We start from the raw sequence: 16,675 nt of genomic DNA on the forward strand, positions 1-16,675 counted from the left end.
GTCAAAAGCTTTTTTTAGATCTAGGAAAACCCCAACAGTAAATTCTTTGTTGTCTATATTAGTGGCTATTGCTTCCACAAACTCCATAACTGCCATTGAGGTGGTCCGTTTTTCCCTGAAGCCATATTGATTCTCACTTAACAGCGCATGCTTTTGTATAAAACTATCAAGTCTGCGAGAAAATAGTTTTTCTAATATATTTGAAAATTGTGGTAGTAGTGATATTGGTCTATAATTTGTAAACAGATGTTTTTCTCCACTTTTATAGTTTGGAATAACTTTAGCAATTTTCATTTTTGATGGAAAGATACCAGCTTTGAATGACAGGTTGCATATGTGCGTGAAAGGTCGCACTATATCAATATTAAAGCAATCAGTTGACTTTTTATTTTTAAAAGTTTTTATAATATTTGATACTTCTTCTTGTTTTACTGCAGTAAGGAACATCGTGGAGGAGTTTTTTTCTACGTATCTATCTATTTCAAACAGGTTTTTGTTTTGCTAGGTTACTGCCGATGTTGACAAAATACTCATTAAATTCAGTTGCTATTTCTGCAGTTTTTTCCAAAATAGTATTTTTGCCTTTGATAAAATACTCTGGATAATCCATTTTTTTAGGACTATTTCTGATTACTTGGTTAAGTATTTTCCATATTTCTTGTGTGTTACCTTTATTCTGCTCTAATTGTGCATGATAATGATCTCTTTTACTAGTTCTTATAATATTTACTAGTTTATTTTTATAGGTCTTATATATTTTTTCTGCTTCTTCAGTTCAGAATTTTAAAAACAATTTATATAAATTGTTTTTCTTTTTACATGCGTTTTCTATGCCTTTCGTTATCCATGGCTTACTTGGGTCTTTATACTTTTTGGAGACTTTAGTTAATGGAAAATGTTTATCATATAAGGAGATTATGGTAGACTGAAATACTTCAAACGCTGTATTTGGGTCTTCGTTTGAGTAGACCTCGGTCCAGTTTTGTTTTTCTAGGTCTTGCTTAAAGGCATCGATGGAACGTTGGGTTCTTAGACTTATTTCTGTTATACGAGTTGTTGATTTAGCTTTTCTATCGAAATAATTATGAAAAACTGCAAAAACAGGCAGGTGGTCACTTATGTCATTAATGAGAAGTCCACTTTCCATTTTATGATCAATCTTATTTATAAATATGTTATTTATTAATGTGGCCGTGTCAACTGTTATTCTGCTAGGTTTCAGGATTACTGGGAAAAAGCTGTTGCTGTACATAGTATTTATGAAGTCAGTTGGTTTTTTTTTGTGTCTATTTGGGTTTAATAAGTCAATGTTAAAGTCACCACATATTATTTGTGTTTTCTTATCGTTGTAGTAACTGAGCATATCTGTTAGTTTTTTATTGAATGTGTCAATACATGTTCCTGGTGTCCTATAGATGCAACTTATGATGATATTTGATGCCTTTTTATTGTGTATTTCAATGGTTAGACATTCCATTAGGTTTTCTATTGTGTTTGTCAATCTCTCTATTACTGCATTTAAGTGCTTTGTCTACATATATTGCAACCCCCCCTCCTTTTTTGTTTTCTCTATTAGTTACAAACATTTCATAACCTTCTATTTCCATTTCAGTTGTTTTATCTTCATCAAGCCAAGTTTCTGATATGGCAATTATTTTAAATTTATTGAATTTAGTCAGGTATTCTTTAACTTTTGTGAAGTTTTTATTGAGACTTCTACTGTTTAAGTGTATTACCGAAAGTGCATTTTCCAATTTTAAATTAGTGTTGAATTGTTCATCAAGGTAAAAGTCAGAGTTTGTTACCCTTTGTTTGTTGTTGAAGAAGTTATTGTCTGGGTCCAAATTGTTCTCGGGATCGAATGGCTTATAGTCAATATCTTCAAAGGGTTGGTAGTTCATGTTTTTGGGATGTGAATTTCCCGCTCCCACACGGTCGTCGATGGCTCCCTCACGGCCGTCGTTGGTTCCCTCGCTGTCGTCGCTCGCTCTCTCGCCGTCATCACTGGGTCCCTCGTGGTCACTGGCTCCCTTGCGGTCGTCGCCGACTCCCTCACGCTCGCCGGCTGGCTGCCTCCCGGCTCTCTCACGCGCGCTGGCTGGTTGTCTCCCGGCTGCCTCAGGCTCGCCGTCTCCCGGCTCCCTCGCGGTCAGTGGCTCCCATGCAGTCGTCGCTAGTTTCCTCTCGGTCGTCTCTGGCTCCCTTGCGGTCGTCGTTGACTCCCTCACGGTGGTCGCAGGCTGGTTGTCTCCAGGCTTCCTCACGGTCGCTGGCTTCCCTGCAGTCGTCGCTGGCTTCCTCGCGGTCATCACTGGCTCTCTCACGGTCGGTCGTCGCTGGCTGCCTCGCGGTCGGTCGGTCTTGAAAAAGTTATTGTCCGGGTCCAAGTTGTTCTCAGGGTTAAACGTCTTGTGGTCAGTAGGGTTGGAAGTCATCAAAGGGTTGGAAGGGTCATCAAAGGATTCGAAGTCCATGTTTTTTGGACTTAGCGCTCTATTATGATTGAGAGAATCGTATAAAACGCTGTCTGCAAAGAACAACCTGAGGCGGTCCCTCGAAGTTGCGTTCACTTGTGATTAGCAAACACGGTGTCATCCAACGAATTGGGCTTTTTTCCGATTTAAGCATCTGGTAGCATATGCCCTTGATACATCTCTTGGTAGCAGAACGGGAAAAATAAATAAAGAATGTGAATATAAGAACATTTTGGAAGAAAGTAAGTTTTCATCACTGCTGGTGGGAACAATTACTTAATAATTACTGCGGCCCCATCCCAAGGAACAGTAGAAATTCCCATGCTATTAATAATAGCGTGTCAATTAGCCTGCAATGCACGTAAAGCTCCTGGCTTTTGACATAGAGATGAAGCGACTTTTAGGGTGAATTTTATGCTTGAATTTTCACATCAGTGGATGACGATAATAATATTATCCATCCATCCATCCATCCATTTTCGGAACTGCTTTATCCTCACAAGGGTCGCGGGGCATGCTGGAGCCTATCCCAGCTGTTTTCGGGCAGTAGGCGGGGACACTCTGAACCGGTTGCCAGCCAATTGCAGGGCACACAGAGACGAACAACCATTCACGCTCACACTCACACTGAGGGATATTTTCGAGTGTCCAATCAGCCTGCCATGCTGCTGCTGGAGAGGAGAGGGTTTTTTTTTAATGGTTAATTTTATAAACATAATTCCTGTGTTTGTGTACCTCTTCAAAAAAACAGACACTTGAACTCTTTTAACTTTTACAAAGTCCAGTATTGTATTGTTTGTAAAGCTGTCTATCTGTGCAGCTCCTGGCAGCCAATATATGATTTGCAAGCTTAATCATGAGATGTCGTTGTGCTCGCAACGTTTCCTTGTCTTTCAGATGTTTCAGTCGTGAATCATCATTAAGTTGAAGGTTACTTTCAGTTAAAATATGAACCTCTCTACTTTCTTTATCCTGATACTGGAATGTCTAAGGACTTGTTCACAATGTAAGAATTAAATTAATACGTTTTTATGTGATACCTTAATATGAATGGTAGAATGTTCTTGAGAGAGAAGATTTGATGCAGCATTTCTTATGTTTCAGTTCTGGTCGATACCAAGATAACCGTGTCCTGCTCTGCCGACACAAATTTGGAAGGGTGGACAGACAACGGCAATGAGATAGCCTATTTGGATTATGTCCGGAAGGAGATTGTTTACACTGTTCCTACATTTATTATGTTAGATCCACAAATTGTGTTAAAGAATGTTACTAACTACAATCATTCAAAAAGAGATTTCGAAACATGCCGGAGCATGTTGTTGTATTTCAAAGAAGACATCAAATATCCAGGAGACGTTGAAGGTAAACAGTTTTCTTTTCTTTTTAACTTTTACATTCATACAGTTACCTCTGAAATTTTGTGGCCAGCGGCAGGGATTTTGCCATTATTAAGCATCACAGTTATTTTGAAATGAACCAATGCAGTTGCAGAGAAGCCTTTTAGACTTTTTACAAAGTATTTTTGCCGTCATTGACTGTGTTAAGTCCAAATTGTGATCTTGCTTCGCCACTCACTTGGACGTGGCTCTCCCTGCTTTCCCTTTTGTCTTCAGTATATGAAAGTGACAGAGAAATCCATGAACAAAATTGTATCATGTTTAAAGTTTCGGTTAATTTGGGCATGTCTGGACATACTCAGAGCAGAAGTGTCGGCCGTTTGGGCGGAGGGCCTTCTTTTGAGTAATCACGTCAAAGCAAGGGGGGCAAACAGATGGAAAAAGGCTTGACTCAATCACAAAGTGGGAATAAACAATTTGGGAACAAAGAGTTGTTGAATACCAAAAGACGGCTTGGGAACAGCTATCGCCCCCTGGTGGCCCTTTGTCATCAGCAAAATCTGTGACTTGTGTATTCGGATAGATCAGATCACTAGCAAGGGGGCGCGGTATGCAAATCTCGGGGGCAGTGTTTTTCTTGTATTTTGCAATAAAAGTTCGAACCTGCGGAGAGGGAGCAGAGTGTGTGATCATCGGGGCAACTACCGTCGTTCGCTGTCAGAGATCCTTCCCACCGATGTTGAAGACAATTTTCCCTGTGTGCCGAGTCATTTCTTTAACTTTGGCCGGGTAAAAAACCCGGACAGAAAGTCATGCTCTGTCTGCTTTGAAATCAAATGGGCTCATGGGACAAAGGCGCGCTCACTTTCATTTGCACCAGTGGACAATTTAGCAATCTTCAATTAAAAAAACGTGCTGGAAGCCAGCACACCCAGAGAAAACCCATGCAAGCGCAAGGACAGCATGCAAACTCTACACAGAGGCCACAGCAGAGATTGGAACCCTGAACCTCTGAAATGTGAGGCAAACTTGCTATCCTCCAGTTTACGATGATGCCCATCTGTAATATTGAATTTAATTGAATATTGAACACAGCTTTATTGTCAAATGTGCTGTTTGTTACACATACAGTTGAAATTTCTTCCCTCTCAACATAAAACAAGAGGAGCCGCTGCGGGTGTCCGCGACGCCATCAAAAGAAAAGTTGACAAAAAATACAAGACAACACATGAGACACAGACAATGGTGCAATCTTAATTAACCACTTTGCTGCATACACTTGAGGCAGTTATAGATGAAAGACGAGCGAATCAAAGTGTCCTTTTCACTTGTGGATCAAAGACGTCATGCTGCAATGTCAACAAGTCAAGTCAAGTCAACAGTATTTATAGAGCACTCTCAAACAGCCATCGCTGCATACAAAGTGCTGTACATGGAGCAATTTAATATGCACAATAAACAGTAATACAAATCGGTAATAAAGGCGGTAGAAAGCACCAAACAGTAAAACCAAGAACAAATCTAAGTCATGCTGAGTCGAATGCCAAAGAATACAAGTGAGTTTTGAGGAGGGCTTTGAAGATGGGCAGCGAGGAGGCTTGCCAAATGTTCAGTGGGAGGTCATTCCAGAGAGACGGACCAGCAACAGACAAGGCTCGATCCCCTCCGAGCCTCAGTTTAGTTCTTGGTACTTCTAATAATGTCTGGTCCACAGACCTGAAGCGCCGGACAGGTGTGTAGGGGCGGATGAGCTCAGAGAGGTAAGGTGGTGCGAGATTATTCTGAGATTTGAAAACAAAGAGGAGGATCTTGAAAATAACTCTAAAATGAATGAGGAGCCAGTGAAGGGATGCCAGAGTAGGAGTTATGTGCTCCCTCTTACGAGTACCAGTCAAGAGGCGAGCAGCGGCATTCTGGACCAGCTGAAGGCGCTTAATGGAGGACTGGCTGACTCCAAAGTAAAGGGCATTGCAGTAATCGAGCCGGGATGTGACAAACGCATGAATTACTGTCTCAAAGTGTTCATGTGAGAGGAGAGGTTTTATTTTGGCCATCTGTCTAAGGTGAAAGAAGCTGGATTTAACAACGGCACCAATTTGGCGATCGAGTTTGAAATCACTGTCCAGTCTAAGGCACAAGTTTGATACCGTTGACTTAAGATAAGGAGACAGGGGGCCCAAGTCTACAGGATGGAATGTACAAGGGCCACCGGGACCAAACAATATCACCTCTGTCTTCTTTTCGTTGAATTTCAAGAAATTTTGGGACCATCCAGGTTTTGATTTCTTCCAGACATGATAGGAGTGGCCTTAATGAGAAGGCGTCTTTCTTGCTCAGTGGGACATAGATCTGGCAGTCATCTGCATAGCAGTGAAAGGGAATACCATGTTTCCTTAAGATGGAACCCAATGGGAGCAGATACAGCGAGAACAGCAGAGGCCCCAGAATTGAGCCCTGTGGAACACCACATGACAGGGGAACATTGCGTGAATCAGAGCAGCCAAGGGTGACACAAAAGGTTCTGTCAGCTAGATAGGACCTAAACCACTCAAGAGCACTGCCGCCAATGCCCACCAAGTGCTGCAAACGAGTCAGCGGAATACTGTGATCCACTGTATCAAATGCTGCAGTTAAGTCCAATAAAACTAGACACACGTGGTCTCTAGAGTCATTTGCCAGGAGGATGTCATTAGAAACGCGTAACAGGGCTGACTCTGTGCTATGCATCATCTTGAAACCTGACTGGAAGACCTCCAAGATGTTATGTTCATCCAAGAAAAGTTTCAACTGCATGTGCACCACTTTTTCCAGAATTTTGGAAATGAAAGGCAGTTTGGAAATGGACCTGAAACTTGACAAAACATCTGGATCCATCTATCCATTTTCCGAACCGCTTCATCCTCACTAGGGTCGCGGGGGGTGCTGGAGCCTATCCCAGCCGTCTTCGGGCAGTAGGCGGGGGACACCCTGAATCAGTTGCCAGCCAATTGCAGGGCACACAGAGACAAACAACCATCCTCGCCCACACTCACACCGAGGGACAATTTAGAGCGCCCAATCAGCCTGCCATGCATGTTTTTGGAATGTGGGAGGAAACCGGAGCACCCGGAGAAAACCCACGCAGGCCCAGGGAGAACATGCAAACTCCACACAGGGAGGCCGGAGCTGGAATCGAACCACCACTGGACTACCGGGCCGCCCTTACATCTGGATCAAGACCAGGTTTCTTGATCAAGGGTTGGACCACAGCATGTTTAAACTGTTGGGGAACTACACCAGAAGAGAGGCTGCTGTTGATGATATCCATGACCGATGCGCCAACACTCGGGAGGACCTCCTGAAAGAAGTGTGGGGGAAGAGAGTCGCAAGGGGGAGCCAGATGGCTTCGTCTGGCGAACTACATCCTCCAAAAGCGCCAAGGACACAGTTTCAAAAGAATTTAGTACAGCTGAACATGGAACATGGACAGGCGGGGTACACTTTGAACTGGTTGCCAGCCAATCGCAGTGCACACAGAGAGAAACAACCACTCACATTCACAATCACACCTAGAGACAATTTAGAGCGTCCAGTTAACCTACCAAGCATTTATTGATAATGTGAGAGGAAAAGATTATAATGACATTATAATGTTTGCTTTTAAATGTCTGTAAATATTGTTTGTGAAGGATTTCAAATGTCAATATACTATGTTCTGTTAGAACAGTCAAGCCTCGGTTTTCGAACATCTCTGTTCTAGACCAAAATTTCGAGTTTTTTTATGCCTCGGATTACTACCGAAAATCGGTTCTCGAACAAACTGAGCTCACCGGAATGACGCACTTGACTCCTCTTGCCTTCGTTCCTCGTGTCGCTTTCCGTTGTGAGAAGACATGTTCAATATATATGTATATTTTTTAAAGAGTGTGGTTTTGTTTTTCGAACAATTTGGTTTTCGAAGAGCCTTCTGGAACGGATTATGGACAAAAACAGAAGTTTGACTGAAATTTTAATGACCTCCATTTTCTCTCTTATCTTTGCGAATGTATTCAAATGTTCTGTTAGAAAGGCTTTTCGGTGTCGTGTGAGGCATGTTGAGTTGCCTTGCGTGTGAAATGCACTGCATCATAAATAAACTTGCCTTGCCGATGTCATTGTAACTTCATGTCAGGCTGGTCTTTTGAAAACAGGTGTTGCTGTTACACAATGAAAAGCAGAACTACTTTGTAAACAGCGTCATACCACGGTCCAAATACTGAACTGATCTGTAATTGTTGTAATGTGTCCAATATAATGAATTCTTATCCATTCTGCCCCCTCCAGATCCCCCACAGACCGTCATCTACTTTGCAGACGAGGTTCTGCAAGGTGAAGAAAACACCTTGATTTGCCTCGTGGATCAGTTCTTCCCACCGAACATCCGAGTGCACTGGACCAAAAATGGCATAGAGGTGTCAGAGGGGGTGTCACTCAGTCGGTATTACCCCAACGAGGATGCCACATTCCGCCAATTGTCAACACTGACATTCACACCAAAAGAAGGAGACATTTATGGTTGTACTGTGGAGCACTCAGCCTTGGACAGGCCAAAAACTATTTTTTGGGGTAAATATTTTCATTCATTCTATACTTAAATGACGAAAACAGCACACACTCATGCAGTAAAAAACTTGTCTTTCAATGTCACAGAGGTGGAGTTCAGTCATCCCGGCGTTGGAGCAGATGTTTTCTGTGGTGCGGGCTTAACTGTGGCACTCTTTGGAGTGGCATCTGGAGTTTTTTGGGGAATCAGAGGATCCTATGCGACGCCTGTTTTGTGATTCTAGCTTCCACATTGCTGAACAAAACACGCAACTTGTGAAAACAGAGATTCCCCATCAGTGGTACACTCTAAAAACAGTTGGATTGTTTCATTAACTAATTTTTTGGATTGTTTGTGTTGGGGTAAAAATTCTGGGTTATTTCTTGTGAAATGTTTCATTGAAATTAAATATTTATTGAGTTATATGCTTGTAATGTTTTCGTTGGGTCAAAAATGAACCAATCAAGTGTAATCAGCGGGCATGACAGCCATCAACCTCCTGTTCGTATTTCTACATGCTCATCACCAATTCCAAGTCGACAGTTCTGGCATTTGCATTTCTTAATTTATCACTGTTTTGGTAAGTACTTTTGAAAACCATCACATTGTCTTGAAACTGCGTGTGTGTTGGATGGGGCGAGTCCGGGAATCATAGCAAACAAGCCCAAACACCTCGCAATATTAAATCCTTGTGGGCCTTTGAGTAGATTAGCAAGGAGGAACAGACTGTTTTTTTTTTTTCAAAGTACTCCAATTTCCTCCCACATTCCAAAAACATGCATGACATATTTGGCACACTCTAAATCAGGGGTGGGAAAACCTTTTGGATCGGGGGGCCACATTGATTTCTAAATTTGACAGGTCAGCACAAGATACGGTACATATAAAAAATAGTATATGTCGACAGTCCATACCAAACATCAACAGAACAAAAGCCTTAAAGTATTACCATACTTTTTTTGAATGAGAACAGTGAAACAGCTATGGTATATGTTCTGTATGAACGTCCAAGTATGTTAACAACATACGTGTGACAACACAAGCAACAAAGTGCAACAATATATTGCCCAAAAACTGCAGCATACAGTACAGGTACAGTATATGACAAAATACAACCAAGTTAGGACTATTTGCTACAAAATGAGACAAGTAAAAGACCTGGTGGCTTTCTTTCCACTCACTCACTGTCTCGAACTTGACCTCCCCTCGATCACCACACAAGACAGCGTTTCTCAGCTGATGTCGTGCAACAAATTTTTGAAGCCAGCCACAAGACGCTTCAAAGTCTTTGATGCCCATAGTGCGATGGAACTCGCTTCCTCTCTTATTCGCGGCACAGTTTGCGGAAAGTTTTTAGCACGATAACAGTCAAACCATTCCAGGAAACGTTTGTTTACTCGACTGTCCGTCAAGCCGCAAGCAATTCACTCTGAGCATGGAAATACTGTCGTCGGAATCGGAATTTAGCAAGAATCGCTTCCTTGTTTTTCAAAGTCTCATAAATTTGAGACATTCAGACTCCAATCGTCTCTTGAATGTTTCGTACTTTGTACCCCGCTTCGTTCAATCAGATACACTTCACTTTCTCTTCCGTGGCCATTACTGTTCCTCTTCTTTTGGATGCCATGATCTACAAGAAGGAAAAATTTTCGCGATTCCAGTAAAAATCACTGCAATAAAGAGTCACTTGGATGTGGCTGTTTTGGATCCAATGATAGAAAATAGCGTTGTGGACACACTTCTTCTGTCGTATCGAGCGGGAATTGTTTGAGTTGACGCGACTGCGGGCTTTCGTATCGTCTCCCCCTCCTTACCTGTGCTCTGCAACTTCAAGTAACTGCGTCACCTGGCATTGAAATGCCTGCCATTACACACCCAAATTAAATAAATGCAATCATTTACATCAAACCTTAATTATGTACCAACTTTTGGCGGGCCGGATTAAAAAGACCAACGGGCCGGGCCCGGCCCGCCGACCGTAGTTTGCCCACCTCTGCTCTAAATTGTCCCGAGGTGTGAGCGCGAGCGCGAATGTGTTACTCGTCTTTGTGTGCCCTGCGAATGATTGGATGGATTACATGTTTCCAGTTTCTTGCAGCTAGTCGAGAGTTGTAAAGGAACCGTTTTGGTGGGATTTTTTTTTCACTTGTGTAACACTAACACTTCAGCATTTGCAATAAAGGTGAACTGGATTATAAAAACAGGAGAAGTGTCAGTATGAATCAATTACTGAATTGCCACGCCTTAAACTCTGAGCTTTTCAGTCGCTTCACTTGGGTTTTTTATTCCAGTTGTTGCTATGTATACGATCTCAGCTATTTGTCTTTGCCTGGTGTTTTGCCATGCAGGTGAGTACATTTTCAATCCAATGTAGAAATGTGTGCGCTTCGAACTAGAGGGGCCACAGCATTGCTTCAACACTGGTCACGAAGAGACTTGACTCATGGAGATTTTGTTGTTTTTTTTAAACACAAACTCTAATCATGATCAAACTTGAAATAAAAGGCGAATAATCTTATATATATTGTCATTGATTCCACAAACATTGTGATACACTATTAATTTCAAGTATTTAATATTACATGAAACTGATGAAATGGTTTTATAAATATGTGGAACCATCACAATGAGTGTCCATGAGTCAATATTTATTTTGAGTAATTGAAGATTTTTTTAATAGGAAGTCAGAGATTTAAATGATTGTCAACGTCATTCCATTGGTGATTTTTTTTAATGGCACTGATTTGGGCTTGTGTTACAGGTACTCAATGTATGCATGCTCTGCTGAAATGCCAGGGGAGCTCCAGTGATGGTCATGATGCGTCTATTGTGGAGAAAACCTACTATAACAAGATGCTTTACCTAGAATACAACAGCACCTGGGGAAATGTTACTGGCTCCACAAAGATGGCAAGGAAAGTTGCAGATATTCTGAACATGTACTATTATTTGAAAGGCCTTAGAGAAACTCTAGAACACTGCAAGACATGGATCACTCGTGCATACAGCATCTTAGCCCAGAAAGGTAATCTTGTTGTAATTTTTAGATTAGAAGCAATGGGACATACCCCTTAACCAATCAATCAATCAGGGGTTGGGCTACGAGGAGGTGATTTAGATCTCCTTGAATTGTGTAGTTGGCAGTTTATATACTGGCAACTTTGAGGGAGAAATCCAGGTTTGGCCCCTTTTATCTTCAAACCGGAAAAAGTTCATAAAGGCTGAGATGAGTTTGGCATGAAAGAACCCCATCAAAAACATTTGGGGTGAACTCCAACCGTGATCGTGTGCTAACAATGCCCTCTCTCAGGTTCAAGTGAGTTTTGACTTCACAGTCACATCATGTGGTCTTCTGAGTGGAAGCTGCAATGGGGAGACGAACATAGTTTCACTTCCTCTCACCTCCTCCACGATACGTCTCAGTTCCATTGTTCACCATTATTTCGTTGTCACTTGTGATGGTTTTCACAATTTTGCAGTTGAGCCGAAGGTTCGACTGCGATTAACCGAGGCGCAGGCGGACAGCAAGCATCCAACGACCCTCATCTGCAGCGTCTACAATTTCTATCCAAAGGACATTTTGGTGACGTGGCTCAAGAACGGCGAGAAGGTTACGTCTAAAGTGACGTCCACCGACTCCCTACCCAATGGCAATTGGCTCTATCAGAGGCACTCGTACTTGGAGTACACGCCGACGCACTGGGACAAAATCAGCTGCGTGGTGGAGCACCCCAGCCTCGAGAAGCCGAGGATTTATGACTGGGGTATGTAGATAGGTGATATATCAGGTCAGGTCTGAGTACTAATTATATTAACATGAGCCAAATGACACTAAAATGGACAATTATGAGAAAAGAAAATACATTTGGCGACTTCACCAAACACCCAGTGAATGCAATGGATAATCTGCAGCTCTGTATCGTATTTTTAGGCTTCACTTACAAGTGGTCCCCACACGGTCTGTACATGCATTTTGATGTGTTCAGCTCCCCCAAAGGTTATTCAGGGGATGTGTTGTGTATTGCAAGAAACTGATTCCATTGGTGGCCCTGAGACACGAAATTGGAATTACATGGGCAGCACTCCCATTGGACACGTTGGCCAATGATACTAAATCAGTAGGTGACTTTTACATACATTTCTGGAAGATAATGGTGATTACTTTGAGCACTTCTTGTAATTATGGAGGCCAAAGGAACTGTATCTTGTGCATCTTGCGCTTTTCTCACCCTCTCAGGTCCATATACCGCACTTGACTTCCATAGATTCAACGTCAATGGTTCAGCTTCAACAGATAACGTATGTTAACTGTGTCAATAGTATGTTTTGTCGTTATTTTCAGAGCCTACGCCGGAGTCTGTGAAGAATAAGATCATACTGGGAACAATGGGGCTGATCGTGGGTCTGGTTTCTTTCGCTGCTGGCCTGATTTGCTACAGAAGGAATGTGCCTGGTAAGTGATTCACGGAATTTAAGATGAAAGATGGTACTCTGGACGAGGATTAGCAGCCAAAGATGCCCGCGCTTGTGTCAGGTTTTGCCACAGCAATCGGCTAATCAGACTGGATTTGCCATGTTTCTTAGACAAGGAAGTAGTTGTAGTTCCGATATGACGAAAAGGTAGACGCCTGTTAGCATGGAGTGCAAACTGAAGTTGAAAATATTTTATGTAGCTTGGTCTCATGTATTGGATAAGACTAGCTCTAATAAAACCAATCCGATAACATTCCACTCATTTTGGCCTGGGTTTAGAGTTCGATCGGATCAGACCGTCCCTACTTTATGACTTGGGCCAAGTGATCAGCTGTTTTGTTTCTTGTCACTGCTGGGGGCAATAACATTTTATTAATTTTCTTTCTGACTTTCTGGAAACCGGCATGCCATTGCAACCTTGTGCGCTGTGTAAAGAAAAAAATGTATTTGGATCAGTGAATGTTGGTCGTCCAAAAGAACAGCCTTGTTTTTTTCCAGTTTTCAACACCAATCTATGAAATGATATCAATCACCAAATGATTGTGTGGAATTGTCTATTGATTCTTTCCAGGGCGAGAGAGAGTTTCGGCAAATGATGACAGAAGGGATGTGCAGTCAGGGGAAGGAGGGGAGGCAGAGACTCACCTGCACCACGAAGAGTAAAACGATAATAATAATAATGGTTGAATAACATTCTTTTCAATGTTAGTTCACTGGTCTGTTCTTCATAATAACTTTATGTTTGTCAGCGCCCCCAAATCAAAACCTCTGGTCCTCATTTGAGAATCATGCCAAATTCATGTGCACATTTGCTTATCACCATGCTTCCTGAAAATCAAAGTTAAGCTATGTTGTTCGTATTGAGCACACTTTAAGGAAGCAAATGAACTAACTGCTTTAGATTCTGTTTCTTTTTTTTTTTCATTTTGGTCATTAAAAGCCTGAGTTTGCTACTCCTCTTGTGTTGTGCCTTTTTGTTTCCCTCCGTTACAGAACATGTTAAAGCATGACAATTTGAAATAGAACAGTTGCAGCTGGATGTCTGAATAAAGCCATCGGCCGGACAGCGCTGTGTTGTAAAATATATAATTTATATATAAATACCTGTATATACTTTTTAAAAAGCAGTTTAGATATACTGTATCTATATCTATCTATATATATATATATATATTGCGCATCGTCCCGCACGCGGTCTGTCCTTCCGTCTGTCCCTTTTCAAAACGTACCTACTTCACCGCGCGGCTGCGCGCCGCCACTGCGCCGCTCAGGCAGTGGCTCACTACGATCGCGTGGGCATCTTAGCGAAAAAATGTTGTCTACCCACAAGCATTGCAATGAAATTGTTAGTTATTTAGTAGAGCTAAACATCTCTTTATTTTCGCGATAAGCAATGAAGATGAACAAAAAGTAGAACCAAGCAACAACACTTTTGTGGGCCGAAGGCCCACCTTACCAGCCTTCCGCAGGAATTAGCTGATGAGCCGCCCGGAGGGCGGCGAACCAACACCTTACCAGCCTTCCGCAGGAACTAGCTGATGAGCCGCCCGGAGGGCGGCGAACCAGCTAGTATATATATACTTTTTTAAGCAGTTTGAGTTTTATTTTACATTCATTGACTCATTAAAGCTGTTCCCTATGCTTGCAGCAAAACAGGTTGTTGAACCTGATTTACAAGATTGATTACACGGAAGTAGTCATCCTCACAATACATTTGATGTGAAGCTGCCATGTCCTTCATATATTTCAGTCATGATTCTTCATTGAGTTGATGATTTGCCGTTTCAATATGATCCTCTTCACTTCCATAATTCTGATACTCAACTTTCTCGGCACTGGTTCGCAATGTAAGAATTATATTAGCATGTTTTCATCAGATATTTTGATATGAATGGGAGCTTGTTCTTTGAAGAAAATAGTTGACCCTCCATTTCTTATGTTTCAGTTATCGTCAATACCTGGATATCAGTATCCTGCTGTACCGACACAGATTTGGAAGTGTGGACAGACAACGGCAATGAACTGGCATATACAGATTTCATCCGGCAGGAGATTGTTTACACTATTCCCAAATTTCTTGGTTTGGATCCAGTTACGGCAGATGGTATAGTTACATACAGAAAATCAACCAGAAACATTGCAATGTGCCAGAGGGTTTTGGTGTTTGCAGAACAAGATATCAAGTATCCAGCAGACATTGAAGGCAAGTTATCGTTGTTTATTTAACATCTACATTCACACAGATCTAAAATTATTCGGACAGTGGCAGAGATTTTCCCATTCTACAACACAACCATTCAGTTGAAATAAAACAATGCGTTTAAAATGATTTGCATACAGTAGTACATCTGTTAGCATGGTGGGGTAACTCAACTTCACCCCAAGTGTTGGAAAGTAGGTTGCTTCTTTATATGGATGGATCTCGTGCTGTTTTGAGTTATTTGAGGTTACATCCAATTTGTACATTGTTGAAGTGGATAATACAGGGTTGAAGACGGCTGGGATATGCCCCAGCATGCCCTGGACCAGCGGGGCGCCCGGGTATATTGTTTTAACATTAAAAACAAGGAATCATTTTTGCCCTCTTTCTGAAATCTTTGAAATAGAATAACTTCCTTAATTTTTAACATATTGACAACATTAATGCACCATTTTCTCCTCTATTTCAAGCTCTTTTCGGGGACACTGATGCTAAAATAATAAAAATAAATAAATAACTGATTTTTTAAAAATTAAAATGATAATTTAAATTTTCATTATTTTGTTCATTCTCATGAACTATAATAACTTTGCAGTGCAGTTTGGCCAATGATTGTCTTTTCCATTCTGCCGCCTCCAGACCCCCCACAGAGTGTCATCTACCTTGGAGATGAGCTTCAGCTGGATCAAGAAAACACCTTGATATGCTTGGTGAATCATTTCTTCCCACCCAACATTCAAATTCACTGGACCAAAAACGGCGTTGAAGTGTCAGAGGGGGTGTCACTCAGTCGATATTACCTCAACGAGGATGTCACATTCCACCAGTTGTCAACACTGACATTCACACCAAAGGAAGGAGACATTTATGGTTGTACTGTGGAGCACTCGGCTTTGGACAGGCCAAAAACAGCTTTTTGGGGTAAATATTTTCATTTATTCTAATACTAAAATGGTAAAAACAGCACACGTTTGTACAGTCAAAAAGTTCTTTGTGTCTTTTAACATCACAGAGGTGGAGTTCAGTCATCCCAGCATTGGACCAGATGTTTTCTGTGGCGTGGGCCTGACTGTGGCAGTGTTTGGAATCGCATCTGGAGTTTTTGGGGGAGTCAAAGGACGTAATGCGACACCTGTTTTGTGATTGGAGCTTACATATTAATAAAGAAAACATGCAGCTTCTTTGAATCCGGTGTTTCCCAACAGATCTGGGTCAAACTATGTTGTGCTTTTTTTTTTGAGTGCAACTACTGTACTAAATAAGCCACCATGTGGCCAAAGAAAGTGTGAACATGTCTGACACCACCTGGCACCGCAGCACCTGATGCATTTTATGATTTGTAGCTTTGGATATGTAGTTTTGTCCATATATTTCCTCGTTTTACATCTTGAGAAAAGAGTGACCTGACTTCGTTTTTTGAGGCGTAAGCTGTCATTGGGCCAATCTTTTGCTTTGACTTGAGAACACAAACCTGAGATGTGAACACCCCATGGTGGCAGTGAACTCAACATATTTCACAATATAAGCAGCACTTTGGCAATTAGTGTACAATTCTTCAAAAAAGAGACTTCAGATGCCAATCCGGATTTAAGTTTACTTTATACCTAAAAAAATAAAGGGGTTAGAT

The 16,675-nt window shown here is 41.7% G+C and overlaps 2 protein-coding genes across 6 annotated transcripts; both read left to right on the top strand.

The window, feature by feature from the left end:
- The first annotated feature begins 3,318 nt into the window (after positions 1–3,318).
- Positions 3,319–16,342, top strand: LOC127600929 (H-2 class II histocompatibility antigen, A-U alpha chain-like). Of its 3 annotated transcripts, none has more exons than XM_052065851.1 (4): positions 3,319–3,480; positions 3,579–3,839; positions 8,117–8,398; positions 16,061–16,338. In XM_052065851.1, exons 1-4 carry the CDS (start codon positions 3,423–3,425, stop codon positions 16,189–16,191), a joined length of 732 nt encoding a protein of 243 aa, XP_051921811.1. In that variant the 5' UTR covers positions 3,319–3,422; the 3' UTR covers positions 16,192–16,338. The 3 variants fall into 3 exon arrangements, with proteins under 3 accessions (XP_051921811.1, XP_051921810.1, XP_051921812.1); XM_052065850.1 differs by lacking the exon at positions 16,061–16,338 and adding an exon at positions 8,483–8,798 and having other exon boundaries at positions 3,321–3,480; XM_052065852.1 differs by lacking the exons at positions 3,319–3,480; positions 3,579–3,839; positions 8,117–8,398 and adding exons at positions 14,528–14,695; positions 14,794–15,051; positions 15,688–15,969 and having other exon boundaries at positions 16,061–16,342.
- Positions 8,823–13,801, top strand: LOC127600926 (rano class II histocompatibility antigen, A beta chain-like). 3 transcript variants are annotated; one of them, XM_052065844.1, is made up of 5 exons: positions 8,823–8,955; positions 11,137–11,400; positions 11,855–12,139; positions 12,718–12,828; positions 13,420–13,801. In XM_052065844.1, the coding sequence occupies exons 1-5, from the start codon at positions 8,829–8,831 to the stop codon at positions 13,509–13,511; spliced, it is 879 nt and encodes a 292-aa protein (XP_051921804.1). In that variant the 5' UTR covers positions 8,823–8,828; the 3' UTR covers positions 13,512–13,801. The 3 variants fall into 3 exon arrangements, with proteins under 3 accessions (XP_051921804.1, XP_051921806.1, XP_051921805.1); XM_052065846.1 differs by lacking the exon at positions 8,823–8,955 and adding an exon at positions 8,984–10,503; XM_052065845.1 differs by lacking the exon at positions 8,823–8,955 and adding an exon at positions 10,652–10,723.
- Positions 16,343–16,675: the final 333 nt, after the last annotated feature.

Source organism: Hippocampus zosterae, chromosome 5 (genome assembly GCF_025434085.1).
Source record: "Hippocampus zosterae strain Florida chromosome 5, ASM2543408v3, whole genome shotgun sequence".
Lineage (NCBI taxonomy): Eukaryota > Metazoa > Chordata > Actinopteri > Syngnathiformes > Syngnathidae > Hippocampus > Hippocampus zosterae.